Here is an 18,761-nt window from a genome sequence, read left to right on the forward strand (position 1 = left end):
AGATATTAAGGCGTGAGCCGCAATAACCAGAACCATACAACACAGTAGTATTGAAATAGTCATGAGGAGAGTGAAACATAAGAATAACGCTATCATGGTGTTAACAATTTCTACTCTCTCTCAGATAGTTCTATTTTGAGCACAGCATGTTAAGCTTCTAACTTGCCTTTCATATTCTCTGGGAAGACATCAACCCTCATATCTGAGCAAAGGCCTGTGATCTGGTTCAGCATCTGCAACGAGGCAGTCAGCGTCTAGTTGTGGTTCCCTGGTCGGAATCTCCCCCCACCACCAAGCTATTTTAGGCCCTCTGAGCCCACCTTCTTGGCCTCATATTATAAGGGAGGAGTGGAGTGCACGTGCATGATGGAAAGGTGCCAAATCAGGTGGCCGGAGATCCCGGCAGAAGCTTGCTGGATCAGTGCAAAAATTGCTGTTTTTTTTTAATTTTGGTCCTGAGCGGGGATCCTTCTGGGTCCCTACATGGGGCCAAAGGGGGCAAGGTATCCCTACGCTGAGCCCTTATATCTTTTTTCCCTCAAATTTCAGGACTGACTAATTGTCTGAAGTGCTTACAAAATGGTAGAGTCAGTGGCAGAAAACGTCATCACCTTTTACCTCCTGCTGGATAATGGTCAATTTCCTGTTGTAAATCACCAGAATTAGCCATTAACACACCTTGACTGTATGGCGAAAGTAGTGTGGTAGTCCAAATGATGCATTTTGTATTTGGGCAAATACAGATTGTTAGTGTGGATTTCTGGACTACAGGGAAGACTTTACACTGGCAGCTGCTTGAGAAACTGATCAGCCTGTTCTTTTCTTAGCTCAGTTTCAAGCAAGTTGCAAAATTATGCATCAGGCATATTTAAATAAGCATTCTTTGACTTATCTTACTGTCCAGAACTAAGGTACTGAAACTGTGTCTGGATCTGAACGTGTGCATTAGCTGTCACTGTCACTGTGGAAAGCTAGTGCTTAGGAACTTAATGAGGCCAACATGTTAATTTACAGGTCAAGAGAAAACTGGGTGTAGGCATTTGTGAGAAATTGGGTTACTGGTTGGTGGAGAGGGGTGAAGCCCTACTCAAGTTGCAACCACAATCCTTGTCAGGGTAAAGCACAAGCTTTACATGAGGGTTAACCTGTGCTCAACCCTCTGGTAGCTTGGCACAGAGCAGTCAGGCTTAACTTAGAGGCAATGTTTTAAGTATTTATGTTGCACTTCAAACAGTAATAAAGCAAAAACACAACACAAGAAAAATCCTACACCAATTTAGAAAATAGACCAAAATGTAATAAATAAATCAAGACCAAAACAACAAAAATCCAATCAGTGCAACTGGAAGTATGCAGTTTAGGTGAAAGAAGCCCAAAGCACCACTTGTGGCTATCTGGTCATGTGAGACTGAGAGAAAGTCACATGTTTAGAGCATGGGTTGGATACAGGGACCAGGTTAGTCCCAATGAAAAGTTATCTTCTCAGTCCAGCGCAAAGAGTCACATTCATGGTGGAGGAGCCGGGAGGCGCAAGAAACCATCGTGGACAGACGACAATGTAGTGCAAAGATCAGGACTGGGGTCACAGATGGGCATCGCTGTAGCATAAAGATCCTGTTGTTGTAGCAAACAGTCAGGCAGGTGCTTCATGATGGCACTCCCCGACAGCAGTCAATGTTGTATCGTGAATAGTCGGGCTGACGGAACTTTACGTTGATGGGCTGTGCGAGTGACAAGGTTTTGGTGCCAACTGGCCCATTCTCATTCACAAAGAGCCCAAAAACTTAACTTCATCCTCCCTGAGACTACACCAAGGGTGCAGGACCTGAGGGGAACCACTCGGGGTCAGGGTCTTGCTCCAGCTGCATCTGGGTGCTGGTTCAGGTAGCCTGTTAGGTCTCTCTCTTGCTGAAGAGGAGGTCAGCAGATTAGCACTTGGAGTCACTCTGGAGACCTGGGTTCAAGTGCAGGTTCAAATTCCTCTGACTCGGGGAGGAGGGCAGCAGGGCAACAATCCAGCAAAGCAGCAGTCCATCAAGACAGTAGTCCAGCAAGGCAACAATCCATCAGACTGGCAGTCCTCTCAGCAGCACAACAGTATTTCTTCCTGGCAGAGTTTCCACAGGCCCAGAAGTGTACTAAAAAGTTGATGTCTGAGGTCCAGTATTTATAGCAGTTGCCTCCTTTGAAGTGGGAGAAGCTTCTAGAGGCATGCATTTGAAATGTAAAGGTTTACTGCCAACCCTACCCTGGATCGAGACTAACTACAGGGGGTATGCAGCCCTTTGTGTGGAGGCAGGACACAGACTATTTGAGTGTAAGTAGGGCTGTGCCCAACTCCGTCCTTTCATTCTTCCAGTGATGGCCCATCCAGGCACATCTAAGTCCTCTATTGTTTGTGGCTGTCTAGGAGGAATACACAAAGCCCAACTGTCAGCTACACCCAGTCATGTGACCCAGAGACAGACTGCAGGCACTAAATGGCTAAGGAAGGAAAATGACAACTTAAAGAAAATAACATTTTCAAAATTGTAATTTAAAATCCGACATTACCATGAAAGTATTTCTAATTACAATTCCAAAGACACCAAAGATTTACTAGTCACCTGTGCCCATTCAGAATCTATCACATTAAATGTAATAAGGTAACTCCAATGTTATCCAGTGGGAGAGTTAGGCCTTGCAGTGGTGAAAAACGAAATTAAGAGTTTTTCACTACCAGCACATGTAAAACTTAAAAGTAAATGTTCAACTTTTTAAATACACTGCATCCTACCCTCTGGGCTGCCCAGGGCCTACCCTATTGTATTAAATAGTAAGGCTTGGGCCTGGCAAAAGGTTTCTTTTCAATACTAGTCCAACGCTGGTGAACTAGTACCAAGACGCGAAGGCTTCGGTGCTAAACTATCCTTTTGTTGCAATTAACAATTTCTGTTGACTTTGCAAAAAAACCTTATGACAAAGTATTCAAAATCCTCATAAAACTGTTAACAGTTTATTCAAAACATACTGCTCCAAGCAGATGAAACTCATGCAAATGTTGCTCCACACTTGTAGATCGGTACTGTAGGTATATCTACTGTTGATTAACATTCTTGTGAAAGTGACCCAGTGTATTTCGGGTGCCAACCACTCTTCTTCAGGGATAACTACGAGTACATAGAAATTAATTTAAACAAACATCACAACAATCTGAAAAAAGTCAGCTGCAAGACATATACAGCAAAAAGAGGTTAAAAGATTCAAGCAGAAGGACCCAAAAGGCCAGGAGCTGAAGGAAGCATACTCAATAAAGACTAACCACAATAAGTAGTTAACCAGAAACCCAAGAGAAAAAGATATCACAGAGAAATAGAAAAAAAGAAAAAAGGTTGTTCAGCTGTTCCTTGTGAACCTAATAAAATGTGCCAACACCTTAGCCGTAAACGATTTAGCACGCGCATGCAACGTGGAGACCCGTATCACAAAACATAAATCGGCTATCACTGCATGTGCTGACTCATATCCACGTGTGAAACAAAAACCACACGGTGTGGTCTACAGTGAACCAGAATCACTGGTATCTGGAGGTGTCCTCCGTAATCACAACAGAACTACCGTGCCCAGCATGCAACATTTCTGGTGACACTCACATTAAAAAATGATTAATCATGTACAAAAGTATATAATTCATAAGATTAATGATAAAGCACTGGACCTGCAACATATGAGTTGTGCTCCAAAAAAAATAAATATATCTGTGTGCAACGTCAAACATCCATGCGACCCTCAAGTTAAGGTTAAAACAAGTACCTGAATAATAGCTGGTTGTTAATCATGCACTTTGTAATGCGTGTACAGAAGGCCCGCTCTACGTTTTATTGCAGCACGAGAAATGGCAAACACCCTGTGACACGTGCTGTCAAGTGTAAAAGATAAAACACGGGCACAGACACACATCAGTGACTTCAAAGCTACATCTCTAATGGGTGTGAATGTTACAAAAAAATAAGACGTGTTACTTGAAACCACAAGAATGCCAGCATGTGCCAAAAAATCCACTAACTGCAAAAACAATGGGTCCCGCTGTATCACTTTTCAAAATTCTTAAAGCGTGTGTGTATCGCAATTCCCCTAAAAGCAGGCAGATCGGGTGAATCCATGTTTTCGTGGCCCGCGGTATTCGTGACAAAAGAACAGAGCATGTGCCTCGGTCTCATTTGCTGGTCCACAGGCGGGACAAACACTTGGGCCCGTATTTATACTTTTTTTGCGCCGCATTTGCGTCATTTTTTGACGCAAAAACGGCGCAAACTTGCAAAATGCCATTGAATTTTGTAGGTTTGCGCCGTTTTGCGTCAAAAAGCGGCGCAAATGCGGCGCTAAAAAAGTATAAATACGGGCCTTGATCCTGTATCCCTGCACCATCTACTAGTAAAGGATCTCAAGGTAATGAGCCAAGCCTAAAGCGAATGTACAGGTTTTTAGCAAGAGCAGGAGTAATTTTATCAAGAAATGGTTCGAAACTTGGGAAGAGCTTGATCTCCAGAAATGTGTACGTCAAAGAACCATTATCACTAACAAAAACACGCTGCTCGTGGATATATTCCCAATAACAATTCTTTAGCACATTCAGATCAGCTTTGCACAGTAAATCTGGCTCGTCCTAAAACCTTCCTAGGCTCAAACTATACAACCAGTTGTGCAGAGATTTCACCCAAGGAATGCAGCTAGCATTGGCCATGGGCATCAGAGCTCTTAAGGAGTCCCTATAATGGCTCAGTTCATTGGTGGACCACAGATGGACCCAACACACCAAAGGCCAGAACGCACTAACAGAGGCGTATTAAGTATTAATGACTCATGAAATACATGAAATGAATAAATACAAGTTGTTGTCTGAAAGCGTAAATACACACTGGTAACAAAGGATGCGCCCCCCAAATGAACAACTTGATGCATAAACTTGTGAAAATGCACATTTAAAGACTAGTGTCATGCATGCAAAATGAATGAAAATGCAGAAACATTTACAAAGTTCAAATAACCTAAACACTTAAAGATACAAAATCCAATACAAATTATAAAATACAAGCCATTTCAAGTTTGTCACTCAAACCATTGGGTGAAAAGCTGTCAAATTATTTTATCCAAAATGCTTCCCTTTGGGACAAAACTGTCTGTACATTGATTTCTGGGTTAGGTGTAATGACTTCTAAAATCTGGAAGCGTAACTGAGAAATATTGTGATTATTGTCTACCCAGTGTGCAACCAACCTGGAGTTATTGTTTTTGTTCCTGGTCATGCTTTTATTTTCCGTGATGCATACTTTTTTTTTCAGTTTTCCCCACATACATTAAGCCGCATGGACATTTATTAGCATATATTACATTTTGTGTGTTACAGTCCAACATGTTTTAGTTTGATTGGTTTCCTGTCTTGGGATGAGAAACAGTATTGCCCATGATTACGTTGCTGAAATGGATGCAGTTTTGACATTTTCTCATTCCTCCCTAGAGAGTGCAATTGACCTGTTTAGTAGTGGACAATATCTCTTTCAGATTTTTGGTGTGTGATATGTGGCGAAAATAGGTTTGGCCTGAAATACACCTTTGCCATCTAGCTCAGACTGAAGTAACTCCCATTGTTGACTGACAATGTGTTTAATTGCTGACGACTTGGTAGAGTACTTGGAAACAAAGACGTTATGTGTCGATTTCTCAGGGATTCTGTGTTGTAACAAAGTTGACTGGTCCATAGACTGTATATGTTTAAATGCTGATTTTTATTCATGTGTTTTATAATGTTTGCTTTTCATAAAAGATTGCTTTTGCCAGGTCGAAATAGCAGTTTAAAACTGCACTCACACGGATACTGGAGTGGGTGGCACAATCAGTGCTGCAGGCCCTCTACTAGCACTCACTTTACAGGGTCTGGGCACCACATTACTAGGGACTTACAAGTAAATGTAATATTACAATTGGGTATAACCCAATTTTGACATGTTTTAAGGAGAGAGCACGATCACCTTAGCACTGGTTAGCAGTGGTAAAGTGTGCAGAGTCCTAGGACCTGCAAAAATTAATTTGTTTGAACACAAGAGCAGCCCAGAAGTTCATGTGGAAATGGGTATAAGTACTTCAACATTAAACAAATATTTAAGTGAAACTCACTTGGCCCAAATATATAATCAGGGGGCACTGCTATTAAATTAATCAACCCCGGCAACTGTTGTAGTCCAATATTAAAGACAGTTTATAAATCTGTCTGACATGTAAATAGCAACCAGTACTTGAGCTACCATATAGGTTCACATCATACTTTTTATTTTCTAAAATAAACACAAAATTACTTTAGCGAAAAAACCAAACTAGTGAAAAAAGTGCACCCCTAGTGAAAGAACACCAATTTCAACAATTACAATGTTTGTCTAAACACATTTGTTGGTGTAATAATACAAAGAGAAAGACAGCCACAGCTGACAGTTATCCAAAAACATTCCCCGGGTGGTTACTCTTGTGGGATAAATAGTAACAGGGTCTGTCTTTACAAGTATCGATGGCATTTCCACGCCATCCTGGATACAAGGGTCTCATCAGGACATAAGATGAACTGGGGGATGTTTTGCCTGAGAAGATGGCTGGAAAATTGATTTCTAAACAATATAGCTGCATTCAATTGAGGGCGAAGTCCTCAGTACCACTTGAAAATGGTGAATGTAACAATGAGGTACTCTCAAGGTGCTCTCAGGGTAAGCCTTAGACGATGCTGCAATTAAAGACCCATGGTTGAAGGCTGAAAGAAGAAGTGTGTAACCAATGATAAGATCAAGCACGCCATAATTCCTCATTCAGATAGAGTATCCACACGGAACGGAGGCCCTCAATATATTCACTAATGGTATGGCTGTCATGGCGGGGTGGATATGAATATTTTAATTTTATGTTTAAAAACTGTCACTTTTTAAAAAATGATCTTCACAATACGGTGATATATTCTGATGCACCAAGTTGAAACGCTTCTGCACGTTAAATACAGATTTTTTTTTAGCTTTGATGAGCCTTTATCATATTATCATATTTTAATATTGTGTTTGTGGCACAGTTTACGTGCTCTTAGAGCATAGCCAGATTCTCGGCTGGGCTCTGCATCGACTCTCCCTGCTGATTTGTTTGCTCGGCTGCCACTAGATGGGGATTCCCAGGGTTCAGAGCTCTGGAAGTTCTTTTACCCCCTCACACCACACCTAAAATGTGTATCACCTAAATGCCGCATGTTCAGCAAGACCCCCAATCAAGGCCCTTTTTTAGGGTCAAGTGCAAAGCGTTCTGTCCCTGTTGTAATCTTTCTATGGGCTTTTAACCACCCCCATCAGTTAGGTTGGTTCGTGGGCTTGCCTTTTACAATTTGCTTCATTTCATTAGTGAAAGGCATGCATAAGTCATGCCTTTTCCGGTGTTTAGCCCTCCTCGAGCGCACCAGCCAACTACTGAAAACATGCGAGGCTCCATGTTTTCCATATGGTTTTTGGACTACTTTTATCATTATTTCGCAGGCAGCGCGATCTCGCTGGGCAGTAGTCATGCGCTTTGCATGACATTAACCATGTTACATTGCTAATTGCATTTTTGCTGGTTGCATGGCTAATTGTACTTTTGATGGTTACATGGATAATTGCCGATACGTTTCACTGCAAGCGAACTTCTGTTTCCTTTTGTGTGTCTCCATCACGCTTCATGGTGGCCATGGGCTCGCTTATGTATAACTGTTTTACTTTTCAGTTTATGTGGCAAGAAAAGTCCGGTTAGGAGTTTAAAATGCGAATAGCTCTAACTCGAGTAAGCGCAAGACCAGTTGCATTGCAAATGCTTGTTTGCACTCTGGTAAAAGGATTCCTTCGATTCATGGAAATAAGGCTCCCTCGCGTTCCGTGAGCCCTAGGTTGGCAAAAAAAACAAAAAAAAACATAACAAATACATTTATGTGTACTCTTACATTAAATGAGAAAATATTAGTTTTGCACAGCTTCGTCTCTGCTGCAACTGCTCCAGCAAAAACATTTTTAAGAGAAGATGCTCGTTTATGTGAATGGAGTGATGCGGCATCCCTGCTCACAGGCCAGCGTATATCGGGTGTCCTCCGTATAACTATGAATTACCACTTCAAACTCTATCTTTTTATAGGGAAGCAGTCAGTTATGGGCAGTTTATCATCAACTGCGGCAGCCTTTCTGTATGAATTACTTTTCTGTAAGCGAACATGAAGTAAAATAAACGTGCAGCTGAAGCCCTTATTGCCACATTTTGCGTCCCCTTCCGTAAACCGGGATTAAGCCCTTGACTATTCTCCAGTGAGCGATTGTTGCTGGTTGCGTTGGTTGCGTCCCAAACCCTCAAGTGTCCTTGGATAATGACACTCTGAACTTCTTAACATATAAGCACACCCACGCTTGCAGGCTGAGAAATAAGGTGCAAAGGTTGTAGGCACCACCACACAACAGACTTGTGAACTAATTAACAGCGCGAACGGTGGTCATAAAAACATACATTTCACATTTTAACCACACCTAATAAAGACAAGTTTTGTATAAAAAATGACGAACTTGGTTATTTTGGGCAGCAATTACGATTTAATACCATTCAAGATGATTGCACAAGTATGAAGATATTATTATTTATTGTTTTTCTCACGTGCGCTGACAAGTCTTGAATTATTTGTTTTGCAGGTCTGAGTCACGGCCTTTCTTGGCCTAGTGGGCCCCGCCCCTCGGCCTCCGCTCATCCCACGGGGTCATGCAGGTACACAGAGGACACCCCAGGGAAGACCTCCACATTGCATCACCCCAGCAATATCCAAGAGAGCTGTCTGAAGGCCCACAGCTGCATGACTCCCTGGAACACGTCTGTGCCCGCCGCGTGCCTGGACTTAAACTACTCCTGCAGTCAGCAGACTACTGGGTAAAGTGCATTCCGTTGGCATGTCTTCAGGGATGGTAAAGTAACGCCTTCTAGTATTCAGTTTTGTTTCATGGACACCATTGAGGCGCTGCAACCAAGACCTGGTTTTCCAACCATCACTAATTAATGCTGACTAAGGAGTTATGCCATAGCTTCAGTCAGTTCTGTTTGTTAAGTCAAGTATCTTTTTTATACAGGATCAGAAGGGACCTGCACTTTTAACGGGATACCGAAAGTACAAACACCTGCACATACAATTGTAATCAAAATAAAGGAATAGTTGAAAGCATCACATATGGCATTGGTGGATTAAACAGCTATAAAGGTGCCAAGTTACACAAATGCATTCGTGGCTAATTAGGCCAGTTCCATTTCCTTTCTCGGAATTCTGGTCTTTGTGGTCTTATTTTACGCAGTATAAAAACAGAACTACAAGTACCAGCATTCTAAGGGAAACCTGCGACTACTAGACGAATCGCCGTAAACCTGTTACACTTGGCACCTCTGTATGCTTCGGTAACTGGATAACCTTGTCTTCTTCCGCGGCAGATCGTGCAAGAACTGTATGTTTGTCTTATCAGGTGTAGTGACAATTTTACTCAGTGAGTCTTTGGGGAGGAGAGTCACGTAAACTCGACACCATTGCTGTGTGTAAAAGGCTGCTTTATTGGAACAGGTGCACTTACAACATTTTAACCTTGGCCTTTGCCTTACAAAACTAAAGCCTCACTAGACATCAATACCACCTAACCACACAATCCTCCCCCCTCCCCTACCCCAACCTCCCCCCTCCCTGTCAGGTTCTCCTGCCACCCGTCTCAACTCCTGTTTAGCTACTTCACAATACTACTCTTTTGTTCTCCTCCTGACCACTTTGAATCTTCCTTCCTGCCCGTCGCAACCTGCTGCTGTACCCCCCCCTACTATCCAAAATTGCCCTGCCATCCTGCCCATCCATCCGTGTTTCGTTGTTTGCCAGCTCTCCTCACCGCCACTCACACCGGTTCCTCAGCGACGCCAAACCATAACAAACAACCCCAATTGTGCACCTGGTCAGAATCTAACGGCCTCAATTTTTAGGGGTAACCACAACCGAAAAGACAGAGTAAAGAACCCCAGTGAAAATAAAAGAGGACACTACCAAGAAAGGAGAAGGGTGGTGGGGCGGGAAAAAAGTTCCTGCTCTAGAAAAAACGAGCCGGCCACCGTGTCACCTTATGACAAAAGGGTGGCCGGCGACAAAATGGCCCCTCTATATACCCCCCTCCCCAGAGCCCAAAAACGCCCAAACTAGCCCACGGCGCCTCGGACCGCACCACCCTCCCCAAAGACCCCGGGGCGGAGACCTCATTCTTCAGCAGGTCCCCCCCGGGACCCCATTGGGGAGGAGAGTCACGTAAACTCGACACGGTTGCTGTGTGTAAAAGGCCGCTTTATTGGAACAGGTGCACTTAAAACATTTTAACCTTGGCCTTTGCCTTACAAAACTAAAGCCTCACTAGACATCAATACCACCTAACCGCACAATCCTCCCCCCTCCCCTACCCCAACCTCCCCCCTCCCTGTCAGGTTCTCCTGCCACCCGTCTCAACTCCTGTTTAGCTACTTCACAATCCTATTTGTTTGTTCTCCTCCTGACCACTTTGAATCTTCCTTCCTGCCCTGCTGTACCCCCCTACTATCCAAAATTGCCCTGCCATCCTGCCCATCCGCCCGTGTTTCATTGTCTTCTAGCTCTCCTCACTGCCACCAGAAAAAGCCCTGCAGCTTTTTTCGGCCCCCCCAAGGCGTTATGTCTCCCGCAACAAAGCTCTCAATGCATCCTTCAACTGGAAGAGGTACAGCTCCATCCCTATAAAAGACAAATGTACTCCATCGTCCCTGAAAAATTCAGAATCTTCAAAAATGTAAATCCTTATGCTCCAAAAACGTAATGCCCTTCTCCAAACAAAAGCTCCTCATCTCCTTATTAACCTTCCGCCTGGCCCTTTCTACTGCCCCTAGTTTACGCGCCCCTCTCCACACCCGACGCGGAACAAAACCCGTAAACAAAACATGCGAACCGCATCACTGTGATAAAGTCAACGACAAATCCTTCTTCATTGCCTTCAACAAATCCAAACCCGTCTTCACTACCATGTCATTCTCCCCCCAGGTGGATACACAAACCATCAGGGCAGGGGCCTCCCCCCCGAACCCATTGAAAACACGGCAAAAGCTCCGTCCAATGCATACCCCCCTTCCCAAACCAACAGACTTGATATCGACGTAGTTCCAGGCCCAAATTTTCATCCAAAGATGTCCGCCGAGCTTGCCGCTTGGCCCATTTTACAAACGAGTGGCCGACTACCCAAATGAGCACAACCTCCACCTCGGGTCCGGCTGCGACACCTGAAACAGAAAGAAGAGAATTAATACGCACCCCCTTCTGATACCTCCCGCCCCCGATATACCTTCTGAAGTAATCAGACTTCCACCTGCCCAGAGCCATGAGAGACTCCCTTGTCCACCCTTTCCTCCCCGCCTCAGTCGCCGCCCAGATCCTGAAAGAATGGGTACCAAAAAGACGGGGATCCTCACCTAGGGATACCAGCCCCTTCCATAAAACTGCCAGCAACTGGGAAGGTGTGGCCCTGGTACCATTCCTGTGTCTAAAAACAGCGCCCCCCGCGCTACCCGCCTGGAGGCTCCAATGCCGCCCCAACGCTAACGGGCATATTGACGAAACTGGGTAACGGCTGAGGTAAACAACCGCTCCAGAGCCCCTCTGATCCGTTTTCAAACTGAGAATGTGCACGGTGACGCCTCGAGCCCCTAGATGCACCTCTGACCAGCAAATCCCTGGAGCTCGTTGCGACCCAAGTAACTCCGACACCCGAAAAGCCCCGAAAAACATCCAGGACATCAGTGTCCGAAAAAGGAGAACCTCCCTCCCTGAGGAACACACCGATGCCAGCGCCCCCGACAAGTCTTTTAAAAGGCGCAGAGACACCGGATGACGATTGCGCACCGCCGTACCCCTTTCCCGGGCCCAACCTTACAGCATCGTCTGGCCCAATTCCCCCGCCGACGGTTGGTAACCCCACAAGCATTTTCCCATAAAAGCCAGAGCCGCGAGCTTACCCGCTATCGTCACCCGAGACTGACCTTTTTCGATCAACGTCAATATGAACTGAACCACATCTTCCGCCGCATGCTCTGGCCGGCACCTTCTGCGCGCCCCCGTTTGTCTAAATTCCTCCCACGCCTTTGCATACGAATGGCGAGTTGAGGCGGCCAAAGAGTTTACCACCAGCTGAAGCATCCTCTCGTGCCTATGCTCCATAGCGCTTCCGGCATCTCCATCCTGCACAACTCCGTGCCCATGACCAACCCATGGAATCTGTCCCACTGTGAACGAGACAAAGCATCGGCAATGTCATTGTCCACTCCCGGCACATGTCGCGCCCGAAAAGCAATGTCAAGCTTTAAACACTGCAGCACAAAAACCCGAAGTAACCCGAGGACCTGGGGTTCTCTCGCTGACTGCCTGTTCACCAATTGGACCACTGCCAAATTGTCCACCCTAAACAACACTTTCTTATGTCTTAAAGCAGCCCCCAATAAACACACCGCTATCACCAGAGGGAAAAGTTCCAAGAATGCAATGCTCCGCCCTCCTCGCTTCCATTCGGCCAGCCACTCCTCTGCACACCACTTGCCCTCCCAATAAATTCCAAATCCTGTCGCCCCGGACGCATCTGAAAAAATCTGCACGTCCCATTCCCACTCCTGCCACGCCTTCAAGAGAATGCCATTGAAAGATTCCAGGAAAGTAACCCACATCTTAAGATCTTCCCTAACTCCCGCTCTGATCCGCACATGATGGTGAGGCATTGCTTTTCCCGCGAGTGCTAAGGCTAAGCGGCAACAAAATGTCCTACCCGCCCTTACGACCCTGCATGCAAAGTTCAAGTGACCCAACAACACCTGGACCTTGTGCACCGTGACTTTCTCTTTCCACAGCAAGTGCACAATCTTGTGGATCATGTCCACTCTCTTTTCTTCCGGCAGCCTCGCTGTACGTGCCACTGTATCCAGTTCGATGCCTAAAAAGGACAGCGCCCTACCAGGCCCCACTGTCTTCTCGGGGGCCAAGGGCACACCAAGGTCCCCCATGATCCTTTGAAATTTCCTAAACATCTCCGCGCACCAGAATCAGCCTCTGCCGCAAAAAAGAAGTCATCCAGATAATGCGTAACCTGAGCATGTCTGAACGCGTCCGTGAAAATCCATTGCGGGGAAGAACTGAAGCATTCAAACAGCTCACATGAGCTCGCGCACCCCATAGGCAGAGCTTTGTCCACAAACCAAAATCCACCAAACTGAATCCCCAGCAGCTCAAAATCGTCTGGGTGGACCTGGAGCAAGCAAAATGCCGACTTGATATCCGTCTTCGCCATCAAAGCCCCGGGCCCCAACCCATCGACCATGCCAATGGCCACATCAACCGACGTGTACGGCACGCATGTGCATTCCTCCAGAATGAAGTCGTTCACCGAAAAGCCCTCAGGCCAAGACAAATGTTGGATCAAGCGGTATTGTCCCCTTTCCTTCTTAGGCACCACGCCAATGGGGGACACGATGAGGTTGGGCAAGGGCCATTGTGAAAAGGGGCCTGCCATGCGGCCTTCAGCCACCTCCTTGTCCAATTTTGCCCAAACCAGCTCTTCCTTCCCCTTCACTGATCGCAAGTTCTCCGCCCACCGACGTTGCCGCGGGCCCTCATACCTCAATCTAAAGCCTTGGGTGAAACCCCAACGCAATACGTCCGTGTCCCTCGCGTTCGGATAAAGACGTAACCACGCCGCCAAGACGTCCACCTTAACCGGAGTACGAGCCCTTACCCGCAGGTCCCTGTCTAAATCTTGTGTCTCGCCTGACGGTCCCTGCCTGAGTGTCTCGCCCCATGGGCCCTGACTGATCACGTCCCCATGCCCCCTGTCCCTGACCGGACGACGCTCCTGTGGACGGTTGCCCGGAGCAATTAGTGAGCGGATGTCTTCCTGCACATTTTGAACATTCGTGCTGAAATTTACAATATTCCCTGTGGCAGATCCCCTTGTTGTAGTCCCAACAAGCACCCGTTCTCCTGCTTCCCGCAGAACTGGCCCCAGTCTGGTTATTGCCCCTGTTCCCCACCCCTTGGGTGGGGCGCTCTCGAAAGGGCCGGTAAGTGATCGGCAAGCCGCTGGCTGTGAAAACGGTTTTGCCAAATTTCGCCGGACCCATAGTGTGCTGCCAAAGGTCAGCATCTATCTCCCCCACTTGACATCTGGATCCGCCGCCATACGTGCACTAAATTCCTCGTCGTACTGTCGCCAAGCGAACCCCCCATAATTGAGGTGAGCTTTTCGTATGATATCCATGTACTTGAACAAAGCGACAGACCGCTCTGGATACCGCTCGCAATAGACGCTGGCGAAAATAAAAAAAGCCGCCGTCCAATTCTCGATATTCACCGGCACCCTCGGCCGTTTGGCTAGCTCAAACTCCTCTTCCTTAGAGCCTTCTTTTGCTCGCACTTCCCTGTGTAGAAGTTTTAGAACCTCCACATATTCCTCTTTCCAAATCTTCTCCTTGGTTGACTGCATAAGGTGAGCCCCCAATGGCTTGGCTGTGCCCATGTAAGGCAAAGGCGCCCGCTTAAGTAGCGGCTGATCCGCCTTATCCCCTTGCTGCGTGCTGCTTCCTGCGTTAACGCCCTCCCCACTTGCCTTGACTCCGCTATACGCCGTCTTCTCTCCACCTTCCCCCTTTATGGGCTCCGGCTCAGATGCCCCGTCTGTCCCGACGCCCACATCGGACATGTAGATGCCCCTGACCAAACGCACTGCACCATTACCCAGGTCCCCAGTTGCCTCAACCGCAACAGATACCCTGTGCACGCTCGCGTTCTCCTCACCTGCAGTCAACGACGGTGGCCGCTCCTGTGCCTTCCGTCTACCAACGTGGGCTCCATCCACCGCCTTTCCGACAGCCGGTTGCACCTTCCGTGACCTCTGAAACGACTGAGACAGAGCATTAGCGGGACCCGCCCCACCCTGTGCCCACCAATCCTCTTCCTCTCTGTCATCCACTAACTCGCCTTCCTCCACACTGTCCTCATCAAAATCTAACACACACTCCTCCTCACACCACGGGTCCCCTCCTTGTATCACCGCCACCCTGGTGCGCTGTAGATGCAACTCACACGTTGGCTCCCCTCCCGCATGACGCCGAGCCTTACCCCGCTGAAGCCTTAACGGACCCGGATGCTGCTCCCAAAGCGTGGCGGCGTCGTCGGGCACAGAACCCTTACTACCAACCCCCCCTCGGAAGCGTCCGCAGTCAACGCCCTCTTCTTTTGTCTGCCTGTTGACGCACACCGGCCGGCCGCACTAGGCTCCGCCTGATCTTCACGCCAGGGTATCTGAGCCGCCCCTGGCTCGCCTGGCTGCACTATGCCACTCCATTCACTCTGCCAAAAAAGGTCCGGCGTGCCGGCAAAAACATTATCCCTGTACCGAACCCCACCCCGCGCTCCATCCTCCACTCCTGCCTCCCGGGACACCCCATCCCCAGGGGGCTTGCCTTGCCCTTTTCCCACCCGGTCCCCATAAACCCGACAGGGAAATCTACAGCGCGGGGGAGGGAGGGGCAATGAGTCCTCTAAATCCCTTGTCTTGCTCTTACCTCCTCCCCTTCACTATCCGTGGCACTCCACTCAAGAATAGTGGGCCATTTCTTAGATATAGGGTTGGATGGGTCAACTGTCTCCCCATATCCAAAACCCGCTTCCCCCCCTTCCTCACTACCACTAGCAGGCTCTAGCTGCAAGCTCCCAGCTGCCCCCTGGCCTTCTGTACCCTGGGGGCTCCCGCCCCCCCAGCTCCCTTCCTCACTGCTGGACTCAGCCTTGCCCCGCCCTAAAAGCCTGTCTGCAGCCTCGCGGTTGGTGCCTTGTCCCACGGCCTTAATGGGCCCCCTCCGCCCCTTTCCCTGTGTGCTGCGGGCCCTTATGCCCCAGCCCCGCCCTTCTGGGCGTGTTGCAAAACTCCACCCTGCCTTCTGAATCCGGCCGCCTTGAGAGCCGTGCGGCCGGCCCCAGAGACTTTTAACCGCCCGTGGCCCCGCCCCGCGGGCCGCCCAGGACTCCTCACCTGCGCTCCCCAGGCCAGGGAGTGTGGCGGCGAGCACGCCAGTACAGCGGCCGCAACCCCTTGTGCCGCCCTACCAGCGCCTGCTCGACAAAGCCGGCCTCCATTCTGGGACAACGGCCTTGGACGCGACCTACGCCCACACAGAGAGCTGCGTCGTCACCAAGGCAAGGGTATGACTCGCGGACTCGTAAGGCCCCACGTAAGTGAAAGCACGCCTAGCGGTCTAAAAAAAATGCTCTTGCCTCTGTGCGCGAGTATTACTAAACAATGCGCGTCAATTTCTGCACTAAAAGTTTTGGAAAAAGTCAAAAAGTGGAAAAGTTCCTGCTCTAGAAAAAACGAGCCGGCCACCGTGTCACCTTATGAAAAAATGGTGGCCGGCGACAAAATGGCACCTCTATATACCCCCCTCCCCAGAGCCCAAAAAACGCCCAAACTAGCCCACGGCGCCTCGGACCGCACCACCCTCCCCAAAGACCCCGGGGGGGGGGAGACCTCATTCTTCGGCAGGTCCCCCCGGGAACCCATTTTAAGTCGACCTCTGGGGGGTGAAAGGCTGGGAAGTTACTTGTGGCTGAAATAAAATCTTTCGCGCTGTGGGGAGCTGCTTCCTGTTTTGAAACAAGTAATGAATAGACATACTCTTTTCAGTTCGAAGGAATTACCAGTAACTGCATATGGAAGTCATTTCTACGCCATAAATTCCTTGAAGCTAAACGAAAAGAAGGTTACATTTAATCCCGGAAGTTAACTGTAGTTTCAAAACGGAAACGCATACAGTTTGTGCACGGCCCACCTTTAGGTATAGTTTGCCAGTCGGTGAATTTCTCCGCTGGGGGCAGCCTTTAACTTGATTAAATGAACCCTGGCTCAGAAGCTGCTGCATTGCAAATCAGGCTTTGGAACTGATCCTGAAGATAAAAGGGCCCGATTAAGCAGGATGGTTCAAAGAAAGGTCAGAAGGATAACCGACTGGAGGTTGTTTGAGCTCTGTGAATTTCTGAAAAATATTAGAAATTGTTATTGGGATTTGAGTAGCATCTTTTAATAGCTGGTGTAATGCGCGCGGCTGTTACTTCTTGGCGGGAGAGGTAGTTGAGGAACAATACAATACAAAGACAACGACGGCAATAAAGGTGTTCTGGTCTAATTTAGTTCCCTCAGTAATGGATTAAATTTCAGTGCATTACATGAGGTTAAGACGCCCACTGTAGACATCAGTGTGTGTCCAGCATATGTTACGGTGTCGTCAGGGCCACTCAAGGTATGCAGCAGGGGAGGATCAAATTATGAAGCAAGAAAACACAAATTATGACGCAGCACCTTTCCAGGTCTTAGTTTCGCGCTCTATTAATAAAGTAATAAATAATAGCAACCTTAGAATATTTTGGGCTACAAACAAATTTGTTTTTGTAGAACCTGCGGATTATGCATACAAGTATGGCCAATGTGGTAAATCCATAACAAAATAGAAAGCACCGCAGCCACCGAATCACATAATTCCTGTGGCCTGCATATAATAATACAGGTAAACTAGCCCTGGCAGCTAAAGCACTTGCTGCAGGGAGCTGTGAGTAATCTCTGCTCGCCATTTACATGAACATAGAACACTTTAGAGGTTTAATATGCGTATTATGCCTTCTGCAAAGCATTGTGCGTAAACTGTAGGTCCTGACCCCCCTGGTTTGTATTGTAGTAAGGTAGCTAATTAGAGCAGCACTTTGTTGCGGAGATCATTGTGTAAATTGCTGGTCAATCAATCACTGGTGTGTTATGTAAATAGGCATTATTAGTGCACGTACACACATAGACATAAATGAAGAATTTAGGAACGTAAAACGCTGCAATTTTCGTTTTTTATTTTGGCAAGTCGTTAAGTGACTGTATCTTTGTTACCACAAACTTCTTCACATACCTGCTCTTAACCAGGTCACAACTCAAAGAAAATGAATGATTTGTTGCCTTTTAAGTGAGGCTTTTGAAGCTGGGCTCTGGTGTAGGATACAGATCCCAGCCCTCTCCTTGCAGCTACTTCTACTCACAGCACACAATGAATGTATAGGGGACTGCATGCATGGGTCCTGGTGTTTTCGCACTATACCGGGACACAATTTAGAAAATTCGGCCTGTCTGGTTCAGAAATCAGTTCAGATACAAATAGTTATCTGAGCTAGGATCAGGTGGATTCCCACTCTGTGCCATAACTATACACTGGAAACATTCCCAGTTTACCTTGCCTTTTTGGTATTTTCAATGTCTACAATAAAACATTTTTGAGCTTTGGAGTCAAGAATTTTCAATTCTATTAAGGACACGGAGGCGAGGATTATGCTTCTCTTTTTATGCTTTATTCCAAACAGCAGCCAATAGGAGAAGATTTTAAAGAAACAAAACATATCCCGGAGTTCAAAGGGTAGCACGTCATGACCGTAGAGATAACAGTATGTAAACATCTGAGGCAACAGAACTTCCTCTTTCTTTGCGAAAATCTCAGTCAATAAAAGTCAATAAAGTCTATCAAAATCAAACCCACAGATGGACAAAAAATCCAACGTCTCAGTAAAACAGGAATCCCAAACGCTAGGAACATCCAAGAATCCATAGAATTCTAGTTTGCATCATTTCTGGTCGAACCCTAGGAAA

At 47.1% G+C, this 18,761-nt stretch overlaps 1 protein-coding gene across 2 annotated transcripts in view; it reads left to right on the plus strand.

The window, feature by feature from the left end:
- MYRFL (myelin regulatory factor like) overlaps positions 1 to 18,761 on the plus strand; it is a 689,165-nt gene that overhangs the window by 194,423 nt on the left and 475,981 nt on the right. For both annotated transcript variants that reach the window (XR_011202270.1, XM_069228327.1), the window contains exon 4: positions 8,706 to 8,937. Coding sequence is in view for 1 of the 2 variants with exons in the window: in XM_069228327.1 (XP_069084428.1) it covers positions 8,706 to 8,937 (232 nt within the window). In the remaining variant the exon portion in view is untranslated. The remainder of the gene's footprint in view (positions 1 to 8,705; positions 8,938 to 18,761) is intronic.

Source organism: Pleurodeles waltl, chromosome 4_1 (genome assembly GCF_031143425.1).
Source record: "Pleurodeles waltl isolate 20211129_DDA chromosome 4_1, aPleWal1.hap1.20221129, whole genome shotgun sequence".
Lineage (NCBI taxonomy): Eukaryota > Metazoa > Chordata > Amphibia > Caudata > Salamandridae > Pleurodeles > Pleurodeles waltl.